Below are 18375 nucleotides of genomic sequence, written 5' to 3'. Positions count from 1 at the left end.
GCAGGCATTAGTGTATTCAAACAAAAACAACCAAGACAAACCAGCAAGTAATGAAAGAGAAAAAGAGCACAAACAAGAAGCCTACAGCACTGCCAAATTATACAACAGCAATTCCCATTGGGGAGAGCTTGGAAAACTTGCCTCACTGAGGCCAGCGGTTATGCTGAGAGCGCTCGGAGGCTCCCACACCAGGGCCAGGACCAGGACCAGGACCAGGTCCAGGACCAGGGCCAGGACAGGGCAGGCAGCCCTGTAGGCAGCTTGCCTGCACCTGCTGTAGCTTTCCCCACCGCTGCCGTCCAGCCTCTGGCCACAGCTTCCACCGAAGCTAGTAGGGATGGAGCGACTCCTAGCAGCCCTCAAAATCAAGCCTTTGACTCAATATAACTGAGACAGTCTCAGTTTTCCCACAAGTAATTGTCATGGGAGAGAGGGTGGCTTGCCTTTAATTCGCTTGTAAAATAGCACGTGCATCTATGCCATGAAAAATCCCGACTCCTACAGTCACAGACTGCGAAGGGGCTGCCATGTTTTTTTTTTCCTCTCCGCTATTTCTCACCACAACTTGCTCACAATTTACAAGACTGAAGTGATGCCACATGCGTGTGCTCTGTGCCCTAACTTTAGCTGACACAGCAAACACTTCAAGTCCTCCCTTTCAGCATGCCTTCTCTGTTACAAACTTGTGCGTATGAACACCAGAGAGAGGAGAAAATGAGAGAGAAGGAGAGAGAGAGACCCTTTAAGCTAATGGGTAAGGAATGCGCATCGAGCTGTGCGTGGACGTCTGATGTCTCCAACTATTTGTTAAAAGGCAAAAGCAATGCTTCCGACAGACGGCCCTCCCCTCGCCTGCAATAGGCTCCCAAGAATAGCAACAGCCTGTGTCACTGCAAAGGGCAAAGCCTTCTGAAATAGCAACAAAGTTGTTCACAAACCACTTTGTGGTTTGCATTTGGTTTCAGCCAGCTTCAGCAACTTGTTGCCATGAGGAAAATAACCTGCGCTTTCCTTGGCGGCCGGGGAAAGACCGCTGCCCCCTGAAGTGTTCCTGCCCCAAGGTGCAAAGGGGGTGGCAATGGTACCTGGGCAGAGCACGGAGGACCTCGGCCAGCAGAGCCAGACGATGAGAGCAGGGGAGGATGAGGAGAGCAGCCGGGACAGCCACCGCAGCAGCCGCCGCCACCTCCGCAAGCTCCCGGCTGGACCAGGTACAGTGGCAGGGGCTGAATGCCAGCTCTGAGCCAGCAGCAGCAACGTGCCTGCGTAGCTAACGCGTGGGGCTGGGGGAAAACAGCCCCGCGAAGGCAAGGGACTCTCGGGGCACACTCTCTCAATTTCCAAAAGAGAGGAAAATGTGAGTAAGGAAGGGGAATGCTGGCTTGAATTTTGAATGAAGGTTTATGCGATACTTTTCCCAAAAGGCCTCTGTCCAACTGTTCATGCATGTGTTGTCTGTTGTACAAATCCCTTTCCTTTTTGAAGATCAGTCACCTGAAAAGTCAGAGAACCCGCTGCTGTCTAAGATAACAACGGTGGTCTGGTCCCTGCACGCTTGGGAGCAATTCAGCCCTGTTCACTGAAGTGGAGGGAGGCCAGGCAAGCACTGCACCTGCTCATGCAGGGGGAAAGTACGGGCTGGGGGGACGGGGAATCCCTCCTGCCTTTTCTCCCCTAGCATTTCAGGAAGAAACAGGGTTTCTGTGCTGACACCCTGAAAAGTCAGCTGTAGAATTTCTTCTTTTCTTTGCAAAAGATTTTTGAATGCTGAAGCTGAATTTCATAGCTCTTCACCTTTGCTGTCCTACCCAGCCAGTTTTTAGAGGTTACAGCATAGTTTTGCATCTTGAGTCTTTCACTGATAATAAGATCAAAGGGAAAATGACCCGCAAGCATGACATTTCTCACCCACAAGACAGCTGTACCCAAACAGGAAAGTACAGTTGTAAGCCAGAAATGACTGTGTCCCAAGCAGGTTTTTTTCACTTAAAAATGAATGAATTGACTAACCCATGGATGTTCAGATACCACAGGCACAAATGCTTTGTTGGAGTGTAATAGTGAGCAGTCCAGCAACATCTACTGATACCTGGAAGCAGAGGTTAATCAAGAACAGAAAGCCAGTCATATTTAACATTACCTTAGGGTATGGGGGCAGCAATGCAGATGGTTATAGGATAGCGTTATGAAAGGGAAGCACAGCAGTTACAATAAACAGATAGCAAAGTTACCGCAGCACAAGGGCTACGGTTAGAAGAGGACACGCAAATTACACACTTGGCCTTGCCCTCAGAAATTAAAGCAGTAACCTGAGGAATTTATAATTACCTAGCTAGGAATTAAAAGAACTTGTTCATTCTTACTGGGAAATAAAAAAAAACCCCAAAACCCAAATCCCATTTAATGTAATGAAGGGCCAGGCTGGCTGTTGACATAATGAAAAAATACATGGCAGAGCACTAAGAAAGATGGAGAGATGGCCGGGGGGGTCTGTACAGGACGTGCATTCCCTGTCTGTCCATCAGTGCCAGGGGCCTTTTGTTCATGAAATTCAAGTATTACTCACACAATACATTCATTGAGCTTACGGTGTACAAAGTATACAATACTTCCCACCATTGCAGGAATTTAGATGTGTGAAGATGTGTGATACATTAGCTTCCTTCTGCCTTCTTTTTAGTTCAATTTACAAAATATTTGTTTTGGTTTTGCCTTTCATACTTGGCTGGCAGGAGTCACATTTGTAAAATGGTCATGATCCCACATGGCCCTGACACTATTTTTGCATAAATTTAATATTTTCTGAGATTTTCCAGCTCTGCTTGCAACATAACTTTGTCCCAAAGCCACCATTTGTTTCATCCCGTAGGGTCTTGTTGGGTAACAGTTTTAGATCCTATGCTAGACTTCTAGATGGACAGTTAGATCAGATGTATCCTAGCTAATAGAACAAATGCACCTATTGAGCAGCTGCTTGATCTAAAGAAACCTCAGGCATTAGAATAGATCAACAGGGTGACATATATCTCTTTACACCAGAAAACTGGATGAGACGGAGAAGATGGCTGTGACAGCACAGCAAAGATCATGGTGGCATGAAAATGTGATAATCACCTTTTACAAGAAGCAAACCCATGATTTAATTATGCAGCAATTCCCAACACATGCCATTAAATCCTACAAAACTGTGTGATCCACATGCTATACAGTTTAGCAAAATCCTCCTCTAATGAAAATTTGGGGATTTTTAAACACTATTTCTCTGTAAAGGCAAACTTTTTGTATGTCAGACAGCACTCAGATGGAGAAGGAATATGTTGTTAAAGACAGCTTAAAATTTTCAGATACAGATGCTGTAGTTTTAAGATTTATCATGGATAAAAATAGACGCCTTGTTCTACTGAAAAAGAGAGATTCTGTGCTGTGGATTCATATCTATGCAATGCACTAAACTCATGATTTTCTAACCTGTGGTTATTAACCAAGGGTTGACAGGGCTTGATTTCAACTTCCAAATGTCTAAATAGATCAAAGAATCCCCAAGGATTTAAAGAATGTATATTTGACCTTCCAGGAAAATACTTTCCTTCACTCCCAAATTGAGACATTTCTCACCTCAGATTAAATCAAAGTCAACAGAAGAAAGCACCATGTCAGAAGAGACAGCGTGTTGAGTCCCCTCCTATCAAAACAGATGTATCTGCACAGGTCACCTACAGAAGTAATCTCCCCCTCTCCATCCCACTAGTTTTCTCTACGCGCACTGCATGTTCTCTTGGGAGAAAGGAAAGAAAAACTGCCTCTCAGAAATCTCAGTGTCTGGACTAATGTGGAGCGTGGTACTGCCAGCGTGAGCTGGGAAGGGCTCCCAGGCACCTCTCCCGTAGCATTCCTGCACATGAAGCAGGGGAAGATTGGTGTTTCCCAGCCCGGGTTGCTTGTAGATCTGCCCTGGCACAGATCATTTATCTGTAATGCCAATAAAATACATGCACAGACCAAACATTTTGCCTTTGGAAGGACTGTATTTTCCCAAATATGTGCTTGAAAATAAGTAAAGGGGCACACCCTCACTAACTTGGCCCCATCCACTCTCATCAGCAGTACACTGTGCTATACTGCAACTGCGCTTGGTCTCCTTTTCAGGAACCAAGCATAAACATTTCCAGCAAATGTTCTTAAAGATAAGTTTATTTGCCAAGTAGTGCTGCTTTTGACCTGAGTAACAATTGTGAGAAACCATTTTGTTTACATGGGGAAACTAGAGAATAGACTTTCCAATCACTTGTCACATACCAGCCACACGCTCCTTAGCCATGGTGTTTGTTGCAGGCAGAAGGAGAAATTTCTCTGGAAGCCATCACTGAAATATTTTATTCCCCTGGGCTGCACACTGCCATGTATTTTGCAGGCATCTCATAAAAATAATAGGAACATACGTTTTAAGAAGCTTTTTTTTTTTAAAAAAAAAAAAAAGGAATGCCTAAGAACTGCCAGCAGCATCATTAAAAGTGACACTTTAAAGGATTGTGAGTACAACTACTGCAGCATGCTTTATCTGGAAATGTTAAAGCAAAACAGATGCTGAAGTCAGAGGGAATTTTGTCTGGAGGAAGACCATGAAGGAAAACTGAGCAGAGATTTCAGGGTTTAACTCAGCAGGCAGTTCTGAGCAGGCAAGTCTTAGGTATACCAGTTACAACAAAACATCATAGTGATGTAAGGATGTTTCTCAGCAGAATAGTGCTCTGTGAGGGACAAGAGACAGCGAGTTAACTGCTGTGTTTGCTGCTGCTAATGCAGAAAGATAACATGTCTCCCTCTGCATCACGTCACAATCTGCTTTTCATTCAGGTGTCTGCTTTAGTTTCAGCACACCGCTATTTCTATACAACTGTGGGCATGTGTCACTGGACACATGAACAAGGACACCAGTTGACCCAGTGAAAATAAGCCAAAGAAATACTGAGGCATTGATCAAGCTGTTGTACTCGAAGCAGTAAGAAATACATGGTCTTGCGTGCTTCCCTAGCAACTTCCCAGGTGTCCAAACTCCATGCCCTGCTCGTACAGCCTCTAGGATTTAAAAAAAAAAATAAAAATCACCTCCCTTGCTCTGATCTGAGGACCACCAGCTGAGAAGAACAAGAACAGTGCTGATGACAGATTTCTTCAAGATATTTGACTTGGCACTGTCATTTTATATCAGAAACTGGAACAAAACTGACAGTCACACATTTAAAGAATTAAAAGCCATGCAGGACACAGATCTTAAAGTACCAGTGGGAGACACTGCCTGCACTGCTTTATTTCTGCTGGAGAGCTTTAAACTCAGTTTATGTCCCTCTGTTACTTAATATTTTTTCTCAGTTGCATGGAAGAAGTTGCATTTGTGGGTGATCAAGGTGATGGGTAATTAATAAATGGGATATGTCACTGGCTGAAAGCAATTGGGATGGCTTGGCCTGCTGACTGCAAGTGAATGTGCTGTCTGGGGTTCCGCTCAGCTAACTTTAGACATCCACATCCGAGCAAGCCACACAGATTCCTTTTATAGGCATTGGAGAGAAATAGGCATCTGACCTACTTCAGACATCTAGAAGTGCCTATTTTTTGCACGTGGTTATAGAAGAAATCTAGAGATGTAGATCTCTCACAGTTAGGTAAGTTGAACCCATTCTATGTGTTTTAATACAGCCCAAGGCAAACTGATTGGCATTCCTAGCTAGGATGCAAGAAGGCAGGCCTTATTTAAAGGAAAGGCAGTGCCTTGGGAAAAAGCCAGTCAGAAAAGAAGTTGGTCGTCCGGGGGAATAACCAGTGGAAGATGAGCTCCTGTACACTGCTGTGACAATCCTTAGACGAGTAGAGAGGCAAATGTCCACCAGGAGCAGGAAATTATGTCAAGTTCCTATCTGGCACCATGGAACCACTGCAAGAGTGCTGGGTCCAGCTCACAATTGAAGAAATTGATAATCTGGAGAGAGTTCAGAGAACTGGACTTTGAATACTTAAGGGGCTGGTAAACTTGTAAAGCCTCACAGGCTAAGTAGCTTATCAAGGAGAGGTCTGTGGGATGACTCGATGACAGGCTATAATTTTGTACTTAGTGAACACAGCTAAGTGCAGGCAAATGGAGAATGGGATCTGAAGGCAGCTGAAGGCAGCTTTGGGAAGCCAAAGTTGCAGAAATTAAGTCTAGAAATAAATTACAAATCATTTACAGTGAAAGCAATTAACCATTGGGACAACTTATGATTAAAGTCATTGGCTTTCAACCACTAGCAATTTTTAAACCAAAGCTGAATATTTTAAATGGCCTAGTTCAAATAAAATGTAATTTATATGTGCCTGAAGGGTTATGTCGTGCTGTTCATGAGAGTTAAACTGGATGACCACAACAGTCTCTTTTGGCTTCATAATATATAAATTCAAGAAAAATCTTAGGTTAAATCTACATAGACCAATGACATAACTTACAGAGATATCCAAGAAAGCACAAATTTCAGCAGTGAGCAGTAGTTTGGGAAGAGCACTGTGATCAAATCAGCAGTATAGCTTCTGATACCCAAGCTCATTCATTCAGCACAACACAATGTTGTTATCAGCCCTGATTTCCAGCTAGGATTCACTGGAAGAGTATATTTTCCAGATCTAGTAATGTACAGCAAGCAGGCCAGTCAAAAGTATAAAGGTGAGGGAGAAATTAGGTTTTGCAATGATAAAACTTATATTGCTTGCGTGCATTGGAGGATGGAGCACATGTAGCACAAAGCAGCTTAACTGGAGTTAGTAGTACTTCCACTGAAGTGCTGTTAAGTGTGTGAAGAAAGTACAGCAGGACCTTGCCCTAACTCATGTGCTAACCTCTGTTTAAAATAAGTGTGATGATCTTGGATACTGCAGACGTAAAGGAAGAAAAAGCTTTAGACATAATACAGACAAGGACAACAACAATACAAAAAAAAAATATTCTATCACTGGAGCATTTTGCAAATTTGTTTCTGGCATTTTCTTCAAGCTCTCCCACCTCCATCACAATAAATCTACCATCCACCCCTACCTCCTGAAAGACTTCTCACAATACCGCCATTTCCCCCATGCCCTTACAGCCCATCATAACAAAACCATGTGGGTTTTGCCCTTCTCTTGTCTATCTCTGGTTTTCCAGCCGCTGGAGCCCCATGCACTCAATTGCTCGGGGCTGCTGCCGCTTGGCTTCTGCTTGGCTCAGAGGGAGTCAACCCAGAGCCAGGTAGGAGAGCTGATAGGCGATACTTATCTTAATAGACTTAATGGACTTACGCATCTCCCCTGACCCTGGAGGCACAGTTCATATTCACACAGCTAATCTCTGCTACCCTCCAATATAACCTGGTTTGCTCTGGAGTGGCTGCGGGGCATGATGGTGGCCAAGGTGCCTCCCAGAATTGTTAGGAGAGCGCAAGGTGGCGTGGGGCACAACCATGCCAGGGACCGTGCCAGAGATTTAGTAGGATATGTGGCCACGTGCCAGGGTCCGGGCCTGGGCTCTGGCACTGTTTATTTTAGCAGTGCAGACGTACTGTTAGGGCCGCTCTCCTCTCTTTTCACAATTTGCTTTAGAAAAGTAATATCCTCTGTCAAATGGGACTGATCCTCGCCAATGCGCTCAAAATTTATTGGCAAGGAACTTCAGGCGGTCAGCATGATCAAAGAGCCTTAATGCCTTAGAAAAATAAGCTAAAAATAAACAAAGTCAATGTATCATTTTCAATTAGGCCGTATACCACTTTCCAGCCAAGCTGGACAGTACTTGTTCCAGGAGAATTAACTGAAATACAGACTCTGTTATGTTGCAAAAACTACCTCTCATCAGACACGTCCTATCTCTCCAACTAACCGGAAAATCAGAAGTCAATTTATTCTTTTCCTAGTTGTGTCACAGCCAAAATCGTGATAAGAGGAAAATCATGCTGGGAGAAAGAACAAGACCAACAATAACAAACTGATATATTCCTCGAGGCTTAGGGTGCAAAAGGCTTCACAGTTAGTAGAATACGATCAGTTCAATCTATCTTGTAACAATAAACAATGAGTCGCAGTTGTATAAAATGAGTTTGTTTTAAAGTGGACGTTCAAAGGCATATAATCTCCATTTGGTTTATGTTTTCACCATCTGTTTTTTATTCCTGACCTTGTGGCTGTCATAAATTATGTGAAATATTTGCTCTTGATATTCCAAAGAATCTGAGATTAGTGATGAACAAAGCCCAGAAAGTTCACGAATTGGTTTCCCTAGAATATCCCAGCTATTCGGATCAGCCTGGTGCTCAGTGGGTATGTTTCCACTGGCAAAGAAAAAACACTGGCGCCTGCAGCCTTCATGGCATCCTCAGGTGAAGCAAAAGAATTAGTAAGTGGTGAGGGAAAAATTATTCAAGTCAGGGTTGAAGCAATGTGGCTGGGAAATTACTGCTTTCCTTGCCTATGGTACACTAGTTGGGCGGACAAGACTTCCTCAATTCAGTACAGGAAAAACACTAAGAATGTCTCAAGGCAAAAATGGCTTACTTACCAAAAGGTTGAATTGTCAATGTTGCCTTTTGCAATATATTCTGAGCCAGAAGGTTTAATTATTTAGGATCTGATCAAAATCTTATTGACTTCTGATCAGAAAGCTAAAGAACCTAAAAGCATTAAAATAAAAAATTTTATTAATTTTTTTTTTTCTTTTTCAGAATAGCTTTTTATGTCACCACTGCTGCTGAGTTTGTATGCACATAAGTGCTTTGTCTAAAAGTTACAAAAAGATTTTATGGACTGATATATTAAATAAAGTTATTATTAGTTGTCAGAATGTTGCAGAAGTCACACTTTCAGCTTTTGTGTTTTTCCTCTTGTTTCAGGCTGTGGAACATTTACTTTTCTGTCTTCTGCTGTTGCTGCTGTAAGTGGACTTCTGATGGGTTATGAGTTGGGCCTTATCTCTGGAGCTCTTCTTCAGATGAGCAGCATATTAGCACTCTCTTGCAAAGAGCAGGAAATTGTTGTAAGTTCCCTGCTTTTTGGGGCCTTATTTGCATCCCTTACTGGTGGATTCCTGATAGACCGATTTGGAAGGAGACTTGCTATTATTATTGCATCATCTTTACTTGTGTTGGGGAGTCTGCTTTTACTGCCCTATGAATCCTATGGGATACTTATTGTGGGACGGATTGCCATAGGTATTTCCATATCGTTATCATCAATTGCAACGTGTGTGTATATCGCCGAGATCGCCCCACAGCACAGAAGAGGCCTCCTTGTGTCATTAAATGAACTCATGATTGTGATAGGCATTCTCTTTGCCTATATTTCAAATTATGCATTTGCCAGTGTATCTCATGGCTGGAAGTACATGTTTGGCCTTGTGATTCCATTAGGTGCCTTGCAGGCTATTGCCATGTATTTCCTTCCACCAAGTCCTCGGTTTCTTGTCATGAAAAATAAAGAGGAAGCTGCAAGAAAAGTACTGGAGAGGCTACGGGAAACATCAGATGCTACTAAAGAACTTACTATGATCAAGTCTTCCCTGAAAGATGAACATCAGTATAGTTTCTTGGACCTGTTTCGTTCAAAAAACAACATGAGGGCCCGAATGTTGGTAGGACTCACTCTAGTCTTTTTTGTGCAAACAACTGGGCAACCCAACATTTTATTTTATGCATCAACTGTTTTGAAGTCAGTTGGGTTCCAGAGCAATGAAGCTGCCAGCTTGGCTTCTACTGGAGTTGGAGTGGTTAAAGTGGTCAGCACAGTCCCAGCCACGGTTTTTGTGGATCAAGTTGGAAGTAAAACTTTTCTGTGTATAGGGTCTTCTGTTATGGCAGTATCGTTGGTCACTATGGGCTTAGTGAACCGTAACATACATGTGAATTTCACCAGTGTCTGTAGAAGCCAGTCTCCAGAGGATTTCTTTCTTCAGAGACCAGGAAACCTCACTGATGTCACCAATGGGAGTCTCAAGGACCTCTTTGCTAGCATGGCTTTACCAGAAAGGCTGTCATTTGACACACAGAGAAGTCCAGCCTTTGCCAGGACAGGAGAACTGAACAGGACTGCCCTGGCTGGAGGCAAAAGCACAACAGGGTCTCACATGGAAAGTGGGGAGGTTCCTGTTGTCCTGAAATGGTTCTCACTGGCCAGCCTGCTTGTTTATGTTGCTGCATTTTCTATAGGTCTTGGACCAAGTAAGTATTTGATTTTTCTAACTCTTTGTAATGATTTCTTTACAACCGGATTAAGTGTTGGGATGACATGCCCAGCTTGGCATCAGGCAGTTCCCAAGCTGGGCAAAACAGTGTTTTCTGATAATATGTGCTGGTTTTGTCACAAGCTGTCCTGGTGGGCCTGGGGTGTACTTTTTAGGAATAGGTCCTTCCCATTGAGGACAATGGCCTAATCTCCCTTCAATTCAGTGAAATTAACTGTTCCCCTTCAGTGAAGGTAAGAACTGGTGTGAGCTTTGTACAGCAAAAATATGGGGCCCCTGGCTACCTTTCCTCTTCCTAGTCTATTGTGACCTCACATTGGGACCGTTAAGGTGAGGCATTTGCTGCTGCTAACTCATAAACCCAAGATAATGACGAGTCTAGACCTCTGTATGATATGGCTCCGTCAAATCCATGAAATGCCAACATGCCTGAGACCAGCTGAGGATCTGGCCGCTTGACTATATAGCAATCTTCAGATACAGGAAAGAAATTCAAGGCATCATAGTTCATTAGTAACCTGTAGTATCATCTCCACCACCTGTGCTGAACAGCGCAAGTGGAAGAACACAAAGGAGCATCCCTGTACAACTGAGGTACTGCTACAGCTACCATCACACTTGCAGGGTTCCCACTCTCTTCAGAGGAGAACATGTCCCAGCCACTAGCAATTAAATCTCTTCATTTTGTTGGGGATTTTTTTGTTTGTTTGTCTTGTTTCAATAGCACTTGCATATTATTGTTCTTTGAAGGTGTTGATTTTTTTTAAGCCATATTGCAAAAACCACATGCATAGAGTCCATTATTTATTAACAGACTTTATGTGCTTTTGTGCCCTGGCTCAAACTTGCCTTGCAAACACACTGTACTCCTGAGGCACTATTATGATAAAAAGCTTGCCACAAGAATACAACCCAACAATTGCACTAACAGCAACACCCCTGCAGTATTTATTTATTTTAAACATTACTCACTGGGAGAGCAGCGTGAGATAAGCATTCATTGCCAGGGCAGCGAGCTTGACTGTGTTATTGCAGTATTATTCCCTCTCTTGCAGACCATCTTGAGGCTGGATTCTGCTTTCTGTGACAGAGGTTCATAAGCAGGGGTGCAGCCCTGAAAAGAAAATGTTACTTGAGCTCTTACTTGGGTGTTTCAAACACACATTTGATGACCCTCAAGGCAGGGGCACTCGTTCAGGTTTGGCCTCCTGTTGAAAGCTGCTTTCCTGTTGACCTGGCTCTAAGTGGGTTCCTGGTCATTTGAGTTGGCCTGATGTGATGTTAATGTTAACGACCTCTACTTCCTTGAGGGCTACAGAAACTGAGATGTGTTTGCCAGGCTAATCTGAGAAGTCTTTGAGGCCCCCTGCTTGTTTTCTCATCCCTTTCTTGACTAAGAGCAAAATGCTCTCAAACAGCAAATGGGAAACAACAGGCACCATCTTAGCTCCAGCATGTTGAAATCACGTATGATAAAGCAATTTAAACTGGCAGACGCCTTTGTGCAGCAAGTGAAGGCCAGGTCCAGGAGAGATACAGGTATTTCAAAATGCAGATAAGTACTTTCAAAACACTTCCCTGCCTTTAAAAATACAATGTTAAAATTGACAATATATAGAAAATGCAAGGGTCAGAGAACCAAGAGATTATTGGAATCTTCAGAGGATCTATTACGTTTAAATAGTCTGGGTTGGGACACGAGGTTATGATTTATGTCTCATACGCAGCCTTCAACATCTGCTGTTTGGAGTCCAAATCTCTGAATGTATTTTAAAAGCCTAGCTTTCTTATCCTCAGTGTGCCTTTCTTAGCATGAAGAAAAAAAAAAAAAAGAGCCCCTCTGCTAATATAAAGTAAACAGTTTTAACATGTTTATGTTATGCCTCTCTAAATCTGGTCTGTGGCCTCGACCAGACCATTAGCCATCGTCTACAATGCAATGGGAGGGAGGCATCCAGGCTGCACACTGGGCTGCTGCAGCCAGGCGATGCCCGGGAGCCTGGGGACAGAAGCACTGTAACCCCCACACCACTGTATTTTCAGTGCAAATTTCATACTCTGCACAATGTCTGCCCATCCTGCTGGCTAAGGTGGAAGCAGCACCGGGCATGTGTCTGTTTGTAACCTACAGATCAAATCAGCCTCTTTTGAACAAAGAAGATTTTGCTCTTTTCCCTTCGCCCCACAAGGCCATTTCTGGAACAAATTCACCCGCTTTATTTTGAGTCCATGCTGCATTATGTTCTGTGGGGATAAAGGAGAGTCTATGAGCACCATTAGGAAAACGGCACACTCTTCTTAGGGCAGACCACGCAGCCTGAGCTCTATCATCTTTTTTTTGATTACTTTGTCTTTTTTTTCCCCCCCTTCCTTTTTTTGGGGATTCTGGTCAAAGAGCTAGTTACAGTCCAGATTTGCACAGCAGATATTTATAAATGTTGTATTTTTGCATGATTTCTCTTTTGTCTCCAAATTACATGAAGTAGATGGATTTTTTAATGAACTAAACATATGCTAAATATATTTATTGCCCTTTATCAAAGCACCCAGGCAGCACAGTGATGAACACTCAAAAATAGACAGTGAGAGATAAAAGCCATTTTTGCATTATAAAAGAATTCAGACTAGCAAGCATCTGCTTAGTCACTTTTTTGATTCTGGGGTGCTCTGTATTTATATCATCAACCCTTAGGCAAGATAAAAGGAGTATTTCTGCTGCTCTGTTTGGATTAATTACGTTTGATGAACTCGATTCAACTGCTTGTTCACACTCAATTTCACACAATTATGAGGATGTTTTGTAGGTGCAACAAATCAGTGTTGCATCACATCGCAGAACAGCACATGCCGTCTCTCCAGGGATATTTGCAGAGGCATTTCAAGGCAGTTATTAGCTAAGGGGACTTACTCGACACCCATCGTTGTCTTGAGCTACCTTTGTCTGCGTATCAGAAAGGTCAAACGAGGATGAACCGTTCTCATCAGGGAAACATGCCTGCAGAGCCCATGAGAAACCTCTCTCTGGCTGCCACGTGAAGGGCGAGGGGTGCGAGAGGGACTCTTCATTGTTTTCAGTGCATGTTTGCAAGGAGAGGCATTCAGGCCTGCTGTATGTGGAGAAGTGGACAGGAGAAATCAGAGCCTCACAGAAATGTTGCTATGCCTTGCACAGGGAGCAGTGAGTGCAGGCTAATGAGATGAGTGCGGTGTGGAGGCAGATCACCAGTTCGTCACCCAAGCTCAATGTAACCCTGGAAATTAATTGAACACAAAGGACACACAGAGAAATTCTAGTCAGGGCCACGACCATGCATGACCACTTACTAAATTGCACAGGATTAACTGAAATAGTTGCAGAACATCTCATTTGCCAGATGCTCTGTTCAAACTACTTGAGGGGCAAAAAATAGTGGTCCTTTCTTATAAAGAGGTGTCACCTCCTTCAGTCATCACTGTTGTGTGGTAAAACATTTTGAGATGCAGGAATAAGGAAAGCCAAACTCCTGGAGTATCACACTTATTTTCCAAAATAAGGCTGTAAACATGGGACTCTTGGGACTGGATGGAGCACATGCAAGGGACTTCTTTTGGTTAACAACTGTAGGCAGCTCTAGCATTTCTGAAGCAGAGTAGGTGCCCAGAGTCCTGGTGCTTTCCTCACAGACCCCACGAACAAAATTCAGGTTTAGGTGTCAGGTGGCTGCCGTTACCAAAGAACTGCTTCTCTGCCCTGATCATCTCCTTTTCCACCATTTAAGACCAAAGACTAAATAGAGACAACTTCCCTCCATATTTTCCTATATATCCCCTGAGTGAGGAGATCTCACTGGGTGATCTCACCAACAAGTCAACAAGAAAGAGCAACAGTAGCACCATACACGTTAATACGGGGATGCTATGTGGTCTGGAGGCAATCCTCTCTAAGGAGCAAAAAACAGAGGAGCTCCAACAAGTCCTAAGCTGAGAAGCAAGTGATGCAAACTCAGTGTGGACCCAACAGGGCATATTTTCACAGTCTGAATTTGTTCTAGGAAATAAAAAGCAAGCGAGCAAACAGGCCTTGGGCAGTACCTCTTTACACATATTGTGGGAGTGCAATTCAATGGGATCCATGCACATCACAAGGTTTTTTTTTTGCTGTGGAGTAGGGAACACTTTTATTGAAAGGGAGATGTCAAATATGTGCATTTAGACTGCATGTATGGCATTGGTGCCTTGCACAAAAGAGTTCTTACCCCTCTGTCAGTCCTTAAAACAAGTTTCTGTTCTGCAAAGGTGTTTAAGCAGTTGGACAATGAACTTTGGGATAATCTGCTGGTGCAAATAACACCAGTACCACCACCATCATCACAGTTCATGCTGATGGTGTGGATGCAAATCAACAAAAGCACCTACAAGTGAGAGACTGAGGGGCAGTTTCGTGAGATGAATCATCCTCAAAACCACTTAGATGCATAAAGTTGGAAAGTATTTATTTCTCTGCCAACTGGGGACTGAAGATGTTCTGTTACTGTGTGTCCTAGAGCAGCTGCCAGCTTTGTGTGGCTCTCCAAAGCCAAGAGCCAAACTTTCAGAGCTCTTCTCTTGGAGGCCATCACAGGCCCCTCTTCCAGGCGACTTCTTGGAGCTGCAGGGGTGCCCTGGCCCCAAGTGCTCAGAACCCACCTGGCACACACACAGCTGCGGCCACAACACACCCAAGGCAGATCAGTGTCTGCAGCTGGAGAAATGTCTTCTGAGTTTCAGGGCTCGGACAAAAAATACCACATATACCGATCCACATAGATATAAAATCTAAAAAATATTTTGTACATATTTGTGGTCAACAAATAAGTGCATAACAGAGTCTTGGAGGAGAGATTTAGAACTTGCTGCAAACCCTGCTTTTCCACATAGCTGTTACAGTCCCATCAAAGCACAGCTCCCATGAGTGGGTGCTTGTAGGACTGGCAGGACTTTGGTATTGATTAAAACATGTTAAATAATGGAATTAAATACCCATGGGAAGCTTTCTCAGACTGTGATATTATGCCCTCTGTTGCTGTCTGCTAGCCTCAGCCATCAGGTGAATATTTCTGATTGGAAAACTGGAAAAAAAATGCGTGCTCATCACTCTGTTCACAGCAGTGTTTCCTTTTAACTTGTGAAGTAAGCACATTACCCACAAACCAGGGGACCATCTGGCTGTGGGAGCACCTCGCCAGTGCCCAGGGCTGTGAAGTCCAGACCTGCAGTGGATGTGAAGCACATCTGAGGACCATGTACTAGGGGAGGGTGAGCGCTGGGCCCACAAAATGAATGGCAGTTTTGGGGACAGCAGTTCCCTAGCGCATGGAAGGGTAGCAGGGCACAAAGCTTGGGTTACTAGTTTCACAGTGATGGAATTCCTCCCACATGAGGAACCTGCGATTGTGGCTTTGTGTCCCCCAGCCTGGGTGCCCCTGAGAAGGGACAGTGACCATGATCTCCAGCAAGCCCTGCTGCAATGCACCATCTCGCTGCCGTGGGAGCTCTCTGTGTAGGTTGTCAGCCCCGTGAGGAACAAAACCCACGCAGGGAAGTCAGTGAAGGCAAGCCCCTAGTGAGCACAAATCTTAGGAGCAACTTTTTACTGATGAAAGTCTAGTTTGGAATGAGAGATCCCCGGTTCTAGATTAAACCTTGGCAGATTTTACATATTGAGTATATCGGAGTTAAAATTATATCAGTTTGAATGGATGCTTTAAACCTGAGCTAATTTATACCTAAAATGGAACAGATATTTCAATATGTTTGGAAATTTAGCTGATATGGGAGCCAGTTTCCTCAGATAATCAACAAAGGAAAATATTCTCACCACCTGTGGGAGGCTTTCTGACCCCTGCTCTCTGACTCCTCCTTTGGTGTAGCCCTCCTTTCCTTACTGCCTATTGAGGGAGTTAAGGGTGATCAGGAAGCTAAATTAGACTGTGTGATAATATTCCACATATAATATGCTTTAACATTTGGTCAGCCCTGAAGTGGTCAAGCAGTTGGACTAGATGATTGTTGTAGATCCTTTCCAACTGAATCTATTCTATTCTATTCTATTCTATTCTATTCTATTCTATTCTATTCTATTCTATTCCATTCCATTCCATTCCATTCCATTCTATTGCCATGTAAAAACCCACTTGTTTTGTCTACATTTTACTGTGAGTTGTTGAAGTCATTTAAATGCAGTTTTAAACCCATGCTGGGGACAGTGGGGAAGATGGAAGAAGGATGAGGCAAGAAAGATCAAGGAGGATGGAAGAAAGCTCAAGGGTTCACAAGAAAAGTGAAATCCATGGAGGTGAGGAAGGAAATAAGTCTGCCTTTCAATCCATTTCTGTCCTTCTTATGCAATCTTATGTGGTCTGTGGGAGTCTTTATGCATTTTATTACATTAAGGAAGCCGAAACCCAGACCTGGAACATTTCCCTAAAGCCCAGAGAATTATGCTCGAGACAAATTTAGTCTCCTTGACTTAGCTCCTGTGATTCTTAGATTAACTGGCTGCCTGAGTCAAAGCATGATTCATTAGCATGGTTAAATGCAGAACCTTTTCTGTGTCTTTCACCTCAGTCACTAAATGCATATATGAACAAAACCCAGAACAGCTGGTTTCACATATGGCACTGAACAGCCCAAGGACTTGCTCACAGAGGTCCTCTTTCTTGCCACCCTTATGATCCAGATTGCCTAGGACTGCTTTTTCTCTAGCACAAAATGCTCTCGGATCTGCTTTTGACCTCCAAATGTCCTGCCAGAAGCTGGAAAATCTTGTGGGAGAGAACTGTCAGTGTGGAAATTCTGACCTTCTGTGGATTTAGTTGGTTGTTCTTATGTTTTGAAATATTGTAAGCTGTATGGCCTTGCACTAGCTTGGAAAACACTGGTAAAAGATAGGGGCATCTAGAATTCACATCAGTATCTTTGGCATTGGAGCAATATTTTAGGCTTTTACAAAACATGGTTATTGTATTAATTTATAGTGCACATAAATTTGATGTTAACAGGCATTCATGCTCAGCATTGCTTTGCATGACATTTGTTTGCAATGTTTTATTTTTGAGCTTCTACACTTTGCAGAGTGGCTGTGGCCTGGCCTTAAATGTCATGGAAATACGCAACATCAGTTTTATATTGTTTTGTGGTTTACTCTGGAAAGGGAGATAGTGGTGGGGATTAAATCATGTGCTCAAAAATAAGCAGGTGCTTAAATGCTTTGTTGGATCTGAAGCAGGATAATAAACCTTGGAAATGTGCATGTTTCACTCGTGATCAGTAAAGAAAGTCCTATTTTAGTTAATTAAAAAATTAGCTTGGATTCTTTATTTCATGACGAGATTCCTAGTACTGTTCATTTGTACTGAATCATCTTTTAATGCATGCATCCACGTGGTTTGAATATGACACTCCTAGCATTTATCTAATTCATTATTCCTGTGCTACTCAAATAGTGTCTCATGTGGCCTTTACTTCACACTGCGTCCATACTACGAAGCTGCAGTAGAAGGACAGAGCATGCTAAAATAAAAAATAAGGCAAGGATTGCAAATTGCCGGCTCTTCCTATTGCCTTGCCTCAGACACAGTTTATCTGAAGCCCCTTTTTAACACATCAGCTAACCCAGGAATCAGTTTGCCTTTTCACAGGATGATTGGTAGTGGTGAAGTGCAAGTCAATTTAAGATATTTTTGGATACTTGGATGCTGAATTACAGGGTTTCAAATTGCAGGAGGTGTTCTCTAAAATACCAGCCACATAGGTTAATCTTATCTAACTTGATAGAACCTACAAGTCTGGAAGGCTTTTTTAGGTGTGAAAAAGGTCATAATAAGGAAAAAAATGTTTTTGTGGTAATGAGACAATGTCAGTGGGAGCTTCTCCTTAATTATTTTAGGACACCATTTTGCAAGGAGCTTTGTTCAACCTCAACACTGAACTTGAACTATACACTGAGGTGCACAACTGAAATGTGGGACATCATTTTCTCTTCAAACTTTACTTTTAAGTATATAAATAAGGAAAAATCTTGTCAGATCATGCCAAGGACTTTGCCTTCTGAAAGACAGAACCCTCGGTACTGTGAAAAGAGGGAGCGACAACACCATGCCCCAGCCAATATGCCTGTGTCT

At 43.1% G+C, this 18375-nt stretch overlaps 1 protein-coding gene across 1 annotated transcript in view; it reads left to right on the top strand.

Moving 5' to 3' along the window:
- The first annotated feature begins 824 nt into the window (after nucleotides 1-824).
- The window catches only part of SLC2A12 (solute carrier family 2 member 12), a 33684-nt gene continuing 16133 nt past the window's right edge, over nucleotides 825-18375 (top strand). Inside the window, exons 1-2 of the mRNA XM_075748119.1 lie at nucleotides 825-1211; nucleotides 8889-10211. Of these exons, the coding sequence (XP_075604234.1) occupies nucleotides 1079-1211; nucleotides 8889-10211 (1456 nt within the window). The 5' untranslated portion in view covers nucleotides 825-1078. The remainder of the gene's footprint in view (nucleotides 1212-8888; nucleotides 10212-18375) is intronic.

This window comes from Balearica regulorum, chromosome 3, assembly GCF_011004875.1.
Source record: "Balearica regulorum gibbericeps isolate bBalReg1 chromosome 3, bBalReg1.pri, whole genome shotgun sequence".
NCBI lineage: Eukaryota > Metazoa > Chordata > Aves > Gruiformes > Gruidae > Balearica > Balearica regulorum.
Note: the sequence above shows the minus strand (reverse complement) of the source record. Positions and strands in the feature narration are given on the sequence as shown.